The 14,896-nt window shown below is 30.4% G+C and overlaps 1 protein-coding gene across 4 annotated transcripts; it reads left to right on the top strand.

The window, feature by feature from the left end:
• The first annotated feature begins 1,252 nt into the window (after positions 1-1,252).
• LOC134716793 (uncharacterized) lies at positions 1,253-14,874 on the top strand. Of its 4 annotated transcripts, none has more exons than XM_063579811.1 (8): positions 1,253-1,326; positions 7,160-7,283; positions 8,903-8,976; positions 9,582-9,668; positions 10,349-10,417; positions 11,464-11,593; positions 12,747-12,897; positions 14,190-14,874. In XM_063579811.1, the coding sequence occupies exons 1-8, from the start codon at positions 1,314-1,316 to the stop codon at positions 14,583-14,585; spliced, it is 1,044 nt and encodes a 347-aa protein (XP_063435881.1). In that variant the 5' UTR covers positions 1,253-1,313; the 3' UTR covers positions 14,586-14,874. The 4 variants fall into 4 exon arrangements, with proteins under 4 accessions (XP_063435881.1, XP_063435886.1, XP_063435874.1 ...); XM_063579816.1 differs by lacking the exon at positions 1,253-1,326 and adding an exon at positions 1,571-1,589; XM_063579804.1 differs by lacking the exon at positions 1,253-1,326 and adding an exon at positions 1,638-1,844.
• The last annotated feature ends 22 nt before the right edge of the window (positions 14,875-14,896 follow it).

Below are 14,896 nucleotides of genomic sequence, written 5' to 3'. Positions count from 1 at the left end.
TTATAACTTATAAATATTAATAGTTTTGCAAATGTTGATTTATTTTGGTTGCTTTTATTTTTTTTAAATTGGCATTTTGAGGGGAGGTAACTCTAAAACAGTGCATTTTCTGAAGGATTCTACATGAAATTTTCCTATTTTGTATTTTAGCCAGAAAAAAACGTACGGTGACCATATCTTTTCTTTTGATATTCTCAAAACATTGTTAAGTATGTAACAATTCTATTTTTTTGTTTAGTTTCTAATCACAAAATGGTGTTTTTTCCTGTGTAATCCATAAAAAATGTGTCATTTTGTCACGTTCTGTAGCTTGAGAAAATGCGCTGTCACCTATCAATTTTATTAAATTTTTGAACATATATCAATACATACTACGCTTTGGCAGAGTATGAACAAATTCTATAATTTTTATTTTAGACTCCCATACCACTTTTAACATTAAATTCATTGGATGTTGCATGTGTATTGATTTATTTTTAAGTCTAAGATATGTGATTTTGTTGTATCAGTTGTTATAAGCTTCGTACTAGTTTTCAGAAGCTGCCTGTTTCTCTCAAATGTGCACTTTGTGTCTTTCTTTTTTTTTGTGATTTGTTTCAATCTGATGAGTTAAACCCTGCTGTACTGCTACACCACGGGTAGAGTTTGGGGTCAGCAAACATATGTACCTCGCCACAAATATGTGGCTGTCACACGCCATGAGTCAGTAATTCAATGGTTGCCGTTTGTAACTGTATATAAATGCAATGTATATAATTTTTGATAATTGTTTAAAGTTAATTGTTTTTTACTTCAATCAATAGTTTTCCAGTTTGAATTGTTTAACATTTTGCATATCACGACCATTCTTTAACTTTCTATGCAGTGAAAGTGTTTTCATTGTTGTAGGCAGTACAGACACATATAGTTTATAACTTCTTCGTCATTTGGTTTGTGGTGAGGAATTGTCCCATTGGCAAAACCACATCTTTTTACTTTATGTTGACATCATTTTCACGTTCCAGTGCTCCATTCAGCGTTATTTTGGTAATTGTGGTACTAGTATGTGTACTTTACATCAATTTTGTCGAATATGTTGATGAAATATGTTAGCGATTACAACAAAGGATAATTTATGGTGTTTAACATCATGTTGTCTCTTTGACCCATTCACGAGTGTCCGTTCTCAGTCTTATGATTGAAACTGAAGCAATCCTGTTAACAAATATAAGTGTCTGTATTATGCATAACATATATGACATTGACCTTATTCTACTTCTCCAGCAGTCAGGTGCAAGTGTCTGAATCTTTGTCTACAAATTACACAGGATAGAATGAAAATACTTGGTATGTTAATTCATTACATTAACATGTGCTTTAGAGGGATTTTTTATTTGGCTTTGATCTCCTTTTTTGAGATAATGGCCTTTTCAAATAATTCAATTATTGTAACAGGCGTTACATCTTTATGTACCAACTCTTGTTTTTATCATCAAATATTAATTATATCGTAAGTTTTATTGCTACATATTTGGGTGTTCGGCTAAAATATGTATTAAGATGTCCTTGATAAACGACAATGTTATATAAGCATCCTTTTGTGTAATGAGGTGAGAAATATACTCTTGATTAAAGATTAAATCAGGTGTTTTCCATTACACTTTTTTCTCAGTATATCACTGTGCGTAAAATGTCGTTCAACTTTGATCAACTTCCCTATTATGATCAATAGATTCAAAACGGAAAAATTATAATATTTGAAACCAATCGAACTTGACACTTTGTTACAGTCTCGTTACGAAAGTGTCTCTTCCGCTTTCATATTTTGGACAAAATGGAGTTAAGTGAAAGTTGGATTTATTTTTGTAAGTATGATGGTCTGCTATTTTATTCTCTGTATTTGGTGTGTATATCTTGCTACATAGGTTTTGTTGACATTAGGCACGTTCGGAGATTCGCAAAAAAATATCAATTCTAATTTAGCCTTTGTTTTGTTTGTTTGTCACTAGTTTTTGCCATATATCAAGGCCGTGGTTCGTTAACACTAGCAGGGATGAAATCAGAAAATAATACTTATAAATGTCCCAAAATTATAAGCAATACCAAAGTGAGAGTAGATATTATAAAAAGAGTAAACGGAAACATGCATATTTCATAATAATCTCTATATAACTGTGCATATTGCGAACGGCAGAACCCCTAGGACAGAACACAACCTCATCATATGCCATTCAGACCAGAAGCTATCAACATATTCAAATCAAAACTTGATTTTAAATTGATCAATGAAGATTTCTTAGTTTAACAAACTAAAGTAATTTTTACCTAGCTGTTTTGACCTATGTAGTGTAGAAATTCACATAGGAATGTACTTCATATTTTATACATACTATGCATTGTTTAATTGTAAAATTATGTTGTGTGTAAAATAAATCGTCTCACAAACTAAAATTAGATGGAGATGCACGCTATCGGCCTTTACAAACTAATGTCCTTTTAATGGTTTCAAATCCGTATTGTTGACTTAAAATTAAGCTGTTCAGAATTTTGCTACTGTAAAACTATAGTTCCATTCCACGTTGGCCCTTAAAAAAATCGATTGCTAAATTCTTTAAATCTGTACCTAGCAGGGATAGGACAGTTGATATCCATTCGTTTGATGTATTTGAGCTTTTGATTTTGCCATTTGATACGTTTTAATTTTCATTAGAGTTCGGTATTTTTGCTATTTCACTTTTTTGAGAAGTTGCCTATAACCAAGTCCTTTTGCTAGAATAATATCCATTCAAGGATTTGATTGGGGTCGGTTTGAAGGTTTCCGATGATTTTCAAGTTGAAAAAAAATATATATGTGACCACATGCACATACGGAATACTCATTTAGGCCTTTACGCGAAATTTTAACATCGATAAACAACTGTAACTTAAATGATTTACAATTCTATTTGATAAAAAAAAAATAGAATTGATAATCATTAACAAAATATTAATATACTCGAACCTTGTATATGGTAGTGCTATTTAAACATTCATGGATAATACATGCATCACACATGACCATGTTCCATTCGTCGTTGTTGTCATCCCGTTATAACATACAATCGAGTATGATTTATAACAGGACTTTGCATGTCATGAAAAAGAACGGAGGCCACTGCATGATGGATTAGGAACTTAACCTTTACGGGTCATCCAATCCCCCCCCCCAAAAAAAAGCAAAACAAAACCAAGTTTTTAGTGATATTCTGGTGGTTTTAGAGGTGGATTCTGCGATTTTTTTGTCTCTAATTGCCTGTGTACTTAATCATCTGTCGATACAAACTGTTCACAATTTCATTACAGTTATAAATAGAGATTAATAGCTATTAATTTGGTTATTAATGTGTAATTATTATATAAGATACATCAGCCGAATTCGCCATATCACCGATTTTGTCTTATTCCGTGTCGAATTACTTCAATTTAGATAAATTACTATAATAAAGTATATCGTTATCATGGTTATATTATAACGTGTGTTTATAATTTAAACCTTACACAATTCCTGGTTTTCTTTCTACTTCTTTAGTGTCAATCACTATATGAAGAAATGAAGATGTATGAATAATGGCAACAGTAGTATACCGGTGTTCAATATTGAAAGATTGAACATCTAGGTTACAAACTAAAACCGAGAGAAACACATTAACTGAGACAATTATTCTCCATAAAACAAATGACGCAGTTGATAAAGCATCTGTATTTGTTACCACGTGGTCTTTAACAATGGCCAAACCCAAACCACATATCAAGGTTTACAGCTTTTATATTAATGCTAGCAAGACAAACTTTGTTTGGCTGGCTTAAGCATGGTAATTCAGATAGGCCGGGCTTCAGCTTGTATACATCATACTTAAATTTTATTGGACGTTATGTTTGAGGTTATGGACACTGAATTTTAAAACAAAGATTTGTCTTGCTAGCATTAATTTTAAAGCTGTAAAAGGACCCTGAAATGACAAATGTTGATTGCAGAGTTTAAAATGTTAAAATCCTTCATCCCAAAAGAATGGATGCAAGTTTAAAAAAAAAAAAAAAATCCGTTAAGAGTATAATCAATATATGTAAGGTTGAATTATGATATCAAATTGAAACAAAAAATATCAAAAATAAAATACTCTATAAAACTTGAGTAGATAAAAAAATTTGCAAGGTCAATCGGTATTAACATTTGAAAAAGCTATCTAAAATTAGAACACGTACCAAATATGTCATTTGCATACGATTCTATATTTAAAATTTTAATGGAAAATAAGTTAAAAACTTTCAGATGGAAACTGCTTCAGTATATTAATCCTACAAAGCAGCTACTATTAAAGTGGAAAATATCTGAGAACGATAAATGCAAATTTTGTAAAACAAAAGAAGAAGATTATTTGCAGTTCTTAATTACATGTTCATTTTTGACGGATTTTTTAGAGAAAGTACATTATCTTCTAGCAATAAAGAATTTTCAAAACAAGATATTAGCAAAACATATATAATAGTATTTAGAATAAGATACAAAAAATCAGATCAAGGGTATAACGGTTTTAATTATTTCTTGACAATTATAGGTTTTTGCATTTACATGTCGTACTATGTATCCAAACAAAAACTGAAATTTTTAGATGTGTATGCTATGTTTATAAAGGAGCTATGAAGGTTTATAAATGAGAACAAAACAGTATCTCAAAATGTATTTTTCATATACTAGAAGTGAAAAACGATTGATATAATTGATAGAAAAAAATTATGTTTATATTTTATTATATTCTGTGTATTTTCCTGGATACTCGGAAAGTGTTTCGCAGGGATACTTTATTGAAGCTTGGACAATGAAGTAAAGTTGTAACAAGCAATTTGAAGAATAAAGAATATTTATTTGTTGTAAAAAAAAAGAAATGACAAATTTACAACAATTCAAACGAGAAACTATCCGCATAAATTATCTACGAAACAATAAACAAACTATATTCATATAATATGATACATATGAAGACACCGTAAAGTTCTTTTGTATACCTCTTATTTATTGAATATATTAACTTATTCGTTATTTTATTTGCGTGTTTTGAAAGGGCAAAAGTTACGAGAGGAAAAACAAATATGAATCATTTTGTTAATTAATGAAAGTTTAGCAGTGAAATAATAGGAAATATGTGTTAATCTATAATATAAGATCAAACAGACCTATAATACTCCAATTGCACATAACTATGTTTATTTCTTATGCAGCAGGCATACTGCAATCTGATTGGTTAATTACCCCGGTGTAAATACCTCCGACCCTGGTTATTCCGGGGATAAATAAAATTTTGCCAAAAATTTTAAATATGAAAATTTTGCCACAAATTTTAAATATGAAAATTTGGCAAAAAACTGTAAATACGAAAATTCGGCTGCGCCTCAGGGTGTATGAATTTTCAACAACGGTGTAAAATTCTGTACAACCCTGATTACACCAAGATAACTAATAGTATATCGAACGATGTTACCGACGGCAGTTTTCAGTGGACAATTAAATGGTTAATTAGACTTATATCCACAAGAAGTGCAAATATGTATTATCGATCCCATGTATTGTAAATTATTTGTTTTAGAATTTCTGTATAATTTGGATACACTTTTTAGTATTATATAAATTTTAAATGAGAATTTGAGTCAAATTTGTGCACACTTTTTTGACAGTTAATGCATCTTTCAACTGATTTCTGAATTTAGTTTGAAAAACATTCTAAAAACAACCACAAGAATATAACTAAAAATCAAATATTCAAACATGTTAACATCCTAATTGAGAGTATGTAGAAAAGCGCGAGTAAAAAGGTGAAATATTGCATAGGCAAAATCTCTTTTTGTGCGTTATCTAAGGTGTATATTAACGACCTCAAAATGTCCTTACTTAAAAAATGTGACATGATTGATTTATTAATAACTGCTTACAAACTGCGTAGTTTTTAAATATAAAGTAGAATTTTTTCGAAATGAATATGTAGCGATTTTTTCTAATATGTGATTGGTCACTTTCTAATACATTTGAGAAAGAAAAAAAATATTTTCACATCTTAAAAAACTACTTTTTCAAATTCTAGTACATAGACTTTTAAAATGGCCATTGAATGTGTTTTTATCATTCTGAAGATTGTAAGATGATATATACATATAGTTGCTAATGATGTTTGGTGGAGAGTGTCTCATAATAAATGTTTGCCAATCATATAACATTTTCTTATTTTCATACTAGATAAAAAGGAAAAGGTAAAGAAAACAAAAAGACCGCAAAAAAGAGCATGTCCTCAAAATTGATAGTCAAATACAATAAAAAAAAAAAAACATTTTCAAATGCTAAATAATGGAAAAATATTGCATTTTTTTTGGTTTTGTTTCTCTAATGAATTGTAGAAAAAAAATTATCTCTTCGTAATGCATTTCTCTGAAAGGGAGGCAAGTAAATATACAAAATGAATTTCAAAAGATACTGATTATAATTTATCATTTATCGATTTTGAAGGGAATTAAATGGTACTAAACTTTGAAAATTTTAGGAAACCATAAACCCATAGATCTAAATTAATCATTTTCTTTCATAAATTCAAGACACCATCATGAGAAACCATGCTTCGCTAATGTAGTATGCAAAGAAAATTATATTTGTGTGGAAAAAAAGTATTCCGAAATGTCCTGTATTTATTACTAACTGATCAAGTTATATCGCACAGCTCGGATGATCCTTTGACCCGATCTGTGCAATATGACTTGATTATTTATTAAATTTAATATGCAAACGCATGTCTGACTTGTATCCTGGTATCTATAATGAGTTTATTTACAACCACTGGTTCGATACTACTGCTGGTGAAGGTACTCTTCTTGAGGGTTTCGCCAAACTGTTATTCTTCACTTTCGTGTCATGAATTATCATTGACATGTTCATAATTACAAATTTACTGTTTACAGTACTTAGTATTTTCAAAATACTAAGGATTTTCTATTCCAGGCTTTACAGTCGTTTCTTTGAAAGAACTAGTTTAAAATATATTATGCTATTTTTTTTTGGGGGGGAAGGGTTTCCATTGAACAACATGACAAACAATGACTTAGTGTCATTTTCAACTTCCATATACAGCAGTTGTTATATCCAGTTATCATATTATTACAGATCTGTTTGCTTTGATGACAACTCATTCGGAAGTATCAGCATCAGTTGTTTCGACGCCTGCATGTGTGTTAATGCAGAGAGCCACGTGTGGTTTAACAATTCCTAATGATAGCTGTGTACTCAGGTATATTATGTTTTACTAGAAGACAGTTACTGATGACTGTAACAGATACGTGAAATTTTCGATCTCTTAAATTTCACGAAAGAATTTAAATTATACACATAATCTTAACCTGAATTTCAAGTCATATCAACTACATGTATGTAGTAACTGAAAGTTTCCATGAACACAAATTTCTCTTTCAAGATATCAACAAAGAAAAAAAAATGTATTTAGATAAAATCTACTTAAAGTAAGTTCAAGATGAAAGTAAAATCAGAAAGAGGAAAATTCAAAACGGAAAGTTCCTAATTAAATGGCAAAACCGAAAAATAAAACACATCAAACGAATGGATAACAACTGTAATATTCCTGACTTGGTACGGGCATTTTCTTATGTAGAAAATGGGGGACTGAACCTGGTTTTATAGCTAGCCAAACCTCTCACTTATATGACAGTCGCATAACATTTCATTATATTGACAACGATGCCTGAACAAAACAAACAGACGTTTTTGCTACAAATGTCAAAAATAGGGGTACCACAGTGAACATGGTGTTTTAATCTTAATCACTAAAACAAATAAATATGTAACAAAGAAGCACAAAATGGGATATAGACCAATCATATTAACAAAAATAGAGACAAATACACAAATTTACCATAGTACCATAACACAAGTACGGGATGTATAATTACAGAGTAACGTCATATATGTATCATAGAAACTTAAAACTGCAAGTAGACAAAACACATAGCAAAAATAAACGACAAGCATACAAACATATTTTACAATAGCACAATAGTGAGAAGAATAGGGACAAAGCCATGCTATATGTATCGACGTAACACCAAAAATCATATAGCCAAAGAATATATGATTTCAGCAAAAATGAAAGACAAGAATACGAGAATATCATAAACAATAACAGAAAACAGGATGTACAAGTACAACAAGTATCTTTATCACAATAAAAACTAAAAAATATTTAACAAAGAAGCTCAAAAAGGCATTTATGAAATTTAACAACTTCTTTCAGTGCTTTCTTATTTTTTTTTTGTGTATGTTAAAGCCACCCATAAACGATTGAAAAATTTAAGTACAGGGACATTTACTCTGACGTAGAATCGTGCGTTTGACGTCTGAATGTAAACGTCACACAGGTTGAGATTTTATCCAAAGAGATTCATGAAGTTCACACTTTACAAAGTATCGATTTTAACTTCAATTTCACGTAATTAGTAACAACAATTGGACTGCCTGCGGAAAACATATCCAAACATTTGGTAAAAATTAGTAGATGTAAATTATTTACTTTTCTTCCTTTGATGCTTTGTTGATAGTTGCCTCAATGGTCATGAAACACTTTATCCTTATTTTTCAATTTTCGTGTAAGTAAACAATAAAATAACCAACCACCGTTCTTTTATGAATGTTATGTTGTTTCCAACACTGGTTGATAACAATATTGTTCACCATTGAGGTAAATTTAGCATATTATAGTATCATTCACATACCTTACATATTTGACCTTTTTATCTATACTTGGTTTTCAATATTCAAATCTTGCAGACCTGATGTTTAACCATGTTGTGAAGATTTTTTGTTTATGAAATGATTTATTAAATTTATTTTCCTTAGGATAGATGATTTTGTCATTACAATGGCTCTGTATGGTTCCAGAAGTGATTGTAGACATGACCTCCTTCGTAATTGTAAGTTAATAAGCACATGAGAAAGGTGTAAGATAAAGTGTAGTGTGGAGTGTTTGATTTTCTTTAATGCTGTTCAAATTCCAACTGTCTGAGTTTCAGGGCTACTGATGTGTCTTATGTAGACGGAACAGAAACTAATATCGTTTGCATCTGTGATGAGTATTTACAACCACTACAATGCAGTTGGTAGGAGTTTATTCGTAACTTCTATGTTGATACGTTCGTTGTCTATAAATTAACCGTGAATACTATGCTGAATAACTTGACTTAGTTGAATTATTTGAAATACTATGGGTTTTTTATCCACCAGAATAGATAGAGCCGTATCCACATTCGGCAAAGTTTTTCGTAATTCCATTGTTTACCATTCTCTCCAATTTCGTAGTTAATTTGGCTCTCGATTCGAAGTCAACTGGTTAGTCTAATGTAGAGTTTCCACTGATTAACTCTCGGCCGGTTAAACATCAAAGTAATTTAAAACATAAAAAGCGAAAGAAAATCAAAAGCACATAAAACACATATATAGGAAGGGACACTACAGTTTAGATAAAATGGTAAGTGTTAATCGTATTTTTATTATTTTCAAATGGTCAATTTCCATTTAGTAAGCTGTCTGGCAGAACTAAGAAAAGTATCCAAGTATATTGGCATCTCCGGGGACTACTTTCCAGACTTCCCATGCATGTCAAAAGGTAACGTATAAGTTTTGTTTTTTTGCACAGCTATATGCAATTTTAATGCAAAACTGTTTGTAATGTTTATTTTCAATAACCTATACAGTTTCAAGAAAGGTTTACCATGTTTTATGGTTAAAATTGTGAAAACGTCATACAATTTTTAAAAGGCATGATTTCAGAGAATCTTTTTCCAAGATGCATTATAATTGAAATAATTATAGTACTACAGTATTGTATTTGGAGATTTGCAAGAATAAATGTTTGCTACCGCATGACCAATAACTAAATATTAGAACACTAAGTTATTAATTGACGCCCGCAAATTTACGAATACAATTCTAGTATTCTTATATTTTGTGGTGTTTTTTTTGGGTTTTTTTTTGTTATTGATTTTGTTGGTTGTTTTTTCCTTTACTACGTTTACCTTACATGTATTTTGACTAGTACAGAAGTTAAATTGATAACCCTACTAGTCTCGTTCATCTGTAATTTGAACCGCTATTTTTCTAAAAAAAAAAAATGCATGGTACAAAAATGTCCATCCACTGGTAAAGATTGCTTAATACTTGTGATAAAAGGTGTCGCCTTTAAATGCTATTCTTTTTCTGTGTGTAAATGTTCATGAAATGATGGATGAATTCAACAATGTTTACTTATTAGTTTTGTATTGATATATGTTCTTACCTTTTGAGTAGGCTGTGGTGTTAATGAATCAGATCGTGGAAACAACTCAAATAAGTTAACATCGAGCATACATTTAACAGGTAATACTCTCTGTTATCTTGAATTTACCAACGGTTCCCAAAGGACAAACCTTTGATTCTCTTCGAATATTTTTTAGATCGCCTTTCTCACGAATATATGTTGATTATACTTGTATTCAATAAAATACTGTTTTTAGAAATGTAATGACCATAAGAAAATATCAATTACACTTTTTAAAGAAACTAATGAAATAGGAAAATAAATGTCATTGCTTTGTAATTACTTACTTTTCATTATTTTTCCGTATAATAATATGGAAAAACTACCAGATAATTGGTATTTTTTTTATTAACGTGGTCACATTGAAATGAACCAAAACGAATAACCTTTTTTTGGTGTATGGACTCTTAAATTCGTATTTGTTGAGTTTTAGCAATACACTCAGATGTTTTACTAAACCTTGTTAGAAAGATGCATATTCTTATTTGTAGGATATAAAATGATTGTTTTATTTTTTAAATGATTACACCAAAAGAAACAATAATGATATATAAACGCATGTTTTACTTATAATTGATTATTTCACTTGTAATAACACGAATTTTGCACTTTTTTGTACCATAATTTGTCACTGGAATACACCTGTGTAAACGTTTTATTGATTCAGAGATATTATTATACAAATAATCTTATAATCACATAAACTAAAAAGCATGTTATTATGATCCTTCGTTCACTTATTTCTGTTTATTTATTCATACCTATCTATTCTCTGAACTTGCTTATATTTGAAATAAGTTTATGCTGTATAAAGAATCTTTCAATAGCAAAAAAAAAATCTATATCGTATTGTGATAATGATAACCAGACTAATGTCTATTGTAATTTTAAGAGATGATGCTCTCATGCTTGTTTTTATATATTGAGGAACAATTTCAAATTAACATAACTATTCTAAAGTGACCAAATCTTTTGCAATTCTAAATTATTTATGTTGAATCCAAAATCAAATGCCAAAAAAACAGTTAGTTATTTTTGGGTATGTAAAACATAAACTCGAACTACATCTTAAGAAACAACGTTAGAACTTTGATTTCATTGTCAGATGACGAAACTTTTCCCATGACACCAGTTGGCCTTGCAGTTATGTTCATTGGAGGAATTGTATCAGGAGTTCTTATTACATCCATAATCTTTATTGTTTATATCAGATGGATGAAAGACCAGACTTCAAAGTGAGTATTGTAACGATACCAAAGAGATTTTTAAGCCAATTCATTATATGCCAAAAAAGGGACAGAGCTATGGTAAAAAAACTGCGAAAAGACAAACAGTACATAAAACACAACTTAGAAAAACTAAACGTAACAAATATCTCACAGTACTAAAACATATTCCTTCACTGGTATTGATAGTTGATCCATGGATCAGTTGTGACATTAATTTTAATCGGAACCAAAAGTTTAGAGCAGCAAACAAACATTTCACATCTGAATGGCTTTTGCTGTTTGCATTATTTCATGACAAATGGTTGATAATTTGTGTTTAAAATATTCCAAATTTTTTTTGTGACACGGGAATATGCATAATATTTTATGTAATCAAAATGTGCCATCTTTTTAATGACTACCTATTAGAACGTGTTTTGATCTTCCCCTTTTAATAGAGGTACTAGATTGAAACAAACAACGACCAAAGTGTAATGAATAATCATGTCAAATTACTTTGAACTGCATTGTATTAAAAAACGGTTTCCTGTGTTTGATAACCAGGATAATATTTAGCTGATTTCCTGGAAGTCAACAATAGAGGAAGTTAATACCTCCATTCAGTCTATGTTTGTCACGATTCATATTTAATTTAATAGTTTGATACGTCTTTCATTTTCGCCTGCCTTTTTGGTCTAGTTGGAGCGTTCTCGTTTCGAGGGTTTTATGTCGTGGAATCGAATTTCCGCCTAGTAAAACCAAAGATTTCAAAATCTTTATTTGCTGCTCTTCACCTAAGTACGCGACATTTAGAAGAAGGAGTAAAGACCGGAAGGGGTACATTTTTCTATGCATTAAAAATCAGACTCGGCGTTATTTATAACCTCTCAATATGTTTCGTCCTAAATATGAATTTGTTTTGCAAAGATTCCTGTAGTTTTTTACATCCTTGTTTGTTTATCTTTGATGAATTGTTGTCTCATTGGCAATCCAACACAACTCCTTTCAAATCAGCTAGACGAACGAGTCGTGTTTCTTGATATTAAAAGCAAGAAAGTTTTGATGTTCTGTAAAATTTCAGTTTATCTATTAGAGTCTAGAATGTTTTTGTTTTATTTATTTTAGTTAAACTATTCAAACATTATGTGTAACCATTTTTTTAAAAAAATTTTTTATATAGACAAGAAAATACGTACTTAGATTTAGACCTGAGTGTTGACAATGAAGAGAAACAACCAGAGCGTACGCAAAGAGGATCTGTAGCTTTTGTCAGAGAGATAGCGTCTGTTTACTATAGCCAACCAGTAAACGTTGGAGAAGAATCACCAAAAGTAAGTGTGTAGCTAATGAATATGCAGCAAAAAGGTCGAAATGATTAAAAAATCATTCAAGACATTGAACGTCGAATAGAGAGGAAATGATTACGTTTTGTCGTCAGAGTGTATTTCCCCCAAAACAAATATGCAGTTATACACAATAATGATTGAAAATGGTTTTTTTAATATTTCATCTTTTAAACCTTAAAAAAAATGGTTTTTAAGATACCATTTTTAAATATATATTCATTTTTATTGGAGGCAAATCTAACCAAGAATAACCGAACGAGCGTTAAAACAAATCTGTAAAGGGTCGGTAAATTGATAAGATATCTATTAGTAGTTTATTTGAAGTTTTAAAGACTTTTTTCATGAATTTGATATTGAACTTTAGGTGGTATGGGAGTCTAAAATAAAAATGATAGAATTTGTTCATACTTTGCCAAACTGTAGTATCTATCGATACATGTAGAAAAATATAATAAAAATGATAGGTCACGCGCATTTTCTCAAGCTACAGGACGGGACAAAATGACACATTTTGTATGGATTATACAGGAAAAAATACCATTTTGTGATTAGATAAAGAAAGGCAACAGTAGTATACCGCTGTTCAAAAGTCATAAATCCATGGACAAAAAACAAAATCGGGGTAACAAAATAAAACCGAGGGAAACGCATTAAATATAAGAGGAGAACAACGAAACAACACCGAAACGGACCAAGCAACAGACAAAACACCACGAGAATAACAAATATAACATCAAAACCAAATACATGAATTTGGGATTAGAAACTTAACAAAATTATAGAATTGTTAAATACTTCAAGAAAAGATAGCTTAAAGACATTGCTTTGAGAATATCAAAAGGAAAGATAGGGTTACCGTATTTTTTTCCGGCTAAAATACAAATAGGAAAATTCCATGTAGAATCCTTCAGAAAATGCACTGTTTTAGAGTTACCTCCCCATAAAATGCCAATTTAAAAAAAAAAACTGTAAACAACAAAAATAGTTTACATTTGCAAAAATATTAATATCTATAAGTTATATTCTTATAAATTGGTTCTTATAAATGAAATTCACATTAAATATCTGCATTCCTGCATTAAATTTTGCTAACTTGATGGAAAATCTGGACCTTTGGTTCTCTGTTTTTTTACAATCCAAGATGGAGGAAGACACCCATACCACCTTAAAGCAATTTTATTAGAGGTTTTCTGTATGGCGGAAAACTTTTCTTATTTATTAGATTTTTTCCTGATTTATAATATTTTCCTGCTAATCAAAAGTGTATTTATTTACAGGAGCGTTCTTCGTCGTCGGTAAGAAGTCGAATATTTTCATGGTCCTCATCCAAATCGAGAACATCTGTTACCGACAGAAAATCAAGTCTGAATAAAATACCACATAACAGTAAATCAGCAGCTAAACAAATGTTCGCCTATGAACAACCAGTTCCCGAAGAAGGCAACGATTACGTGGACCTAGATTCTCCAACTACACCAACGCAAAAGTTTGATTATGAAAACGAGAAGACAGAAAACAAAAGTAATCCAATTACATTCATTGATGCAGATGAGGATCAAACAAAAACCCCATTGAATGTGCAAGACAATCAGACAGAAAAAGACGTTTACAACTATGCAACAACAGACGAACTGGATATCAAATCTGAAAATCATTACAGTGAAATGAAATAGAGAATAACCGACCAAATTTTACGATAATTTTCAGTTACAGACAGTTTTTCATAGCCAGTTAAAATGAAATTTCAGAACTTTCTGATTTTATTTTTGATATCAGTTAGAAAACAAGTCTGAAAATCTTTAGTCAATACAAAATGTGAAATTATATATCATATATTTTCTCTCAATCGATTTATGACTTTCGAACAGTGGTGTTGTACTGTTGCCTTTTATTTATGTCTACAAGTATTTGCCTATATCCGTCCTTAAGATCTAGACTTAAATAAAAAGCTAAGGAAAGAAATGGCATTGTTTTATTTTGCCAT

Source organism: Mytilus trossulus, chromosome 1 (genome assembly GCF_036588685.1).
Source record: "Mytilus trossulus isolate FHL-02 chromosome 1, PNRI_Mtr1.1.1.hap1, whole genome shotgun sequence".
Lineage (NCBI taxonomy): Eukaryota > Metazoa > Mollusca > Bivalvia > Mytilida > Mytilidae > Mytilus > Mytilus trossulus.
Note: the sequence above shows the minus strand (reverse complement) of the source record. Positions and strands in the feature narration are given on the sequence as shown.

Bases quoted from the DNA above. Each gene is read 5' to 3' on its own strand.
- LOC134716793 (XM_063579804.1), top strand. From the start codon at position 1,814: ATGGAGTTAAGTGAAAGTTGGATTTATTTTT. The intron at 1,845-7,159 runs GTAAGTATGATG...ATATTATTACAG, and splicing joins TGAAAGTTGGATTTATTTTT to ATCTGTTTGCTTTGATGACA. The intron at 12,898-14,189 runs GTAAGTGTGTAG...ATTTATTTACAG, and splicing joins TTGGAGAAGAATCACCAAAA to GAGCGTTCTTCGTCGTCGGT.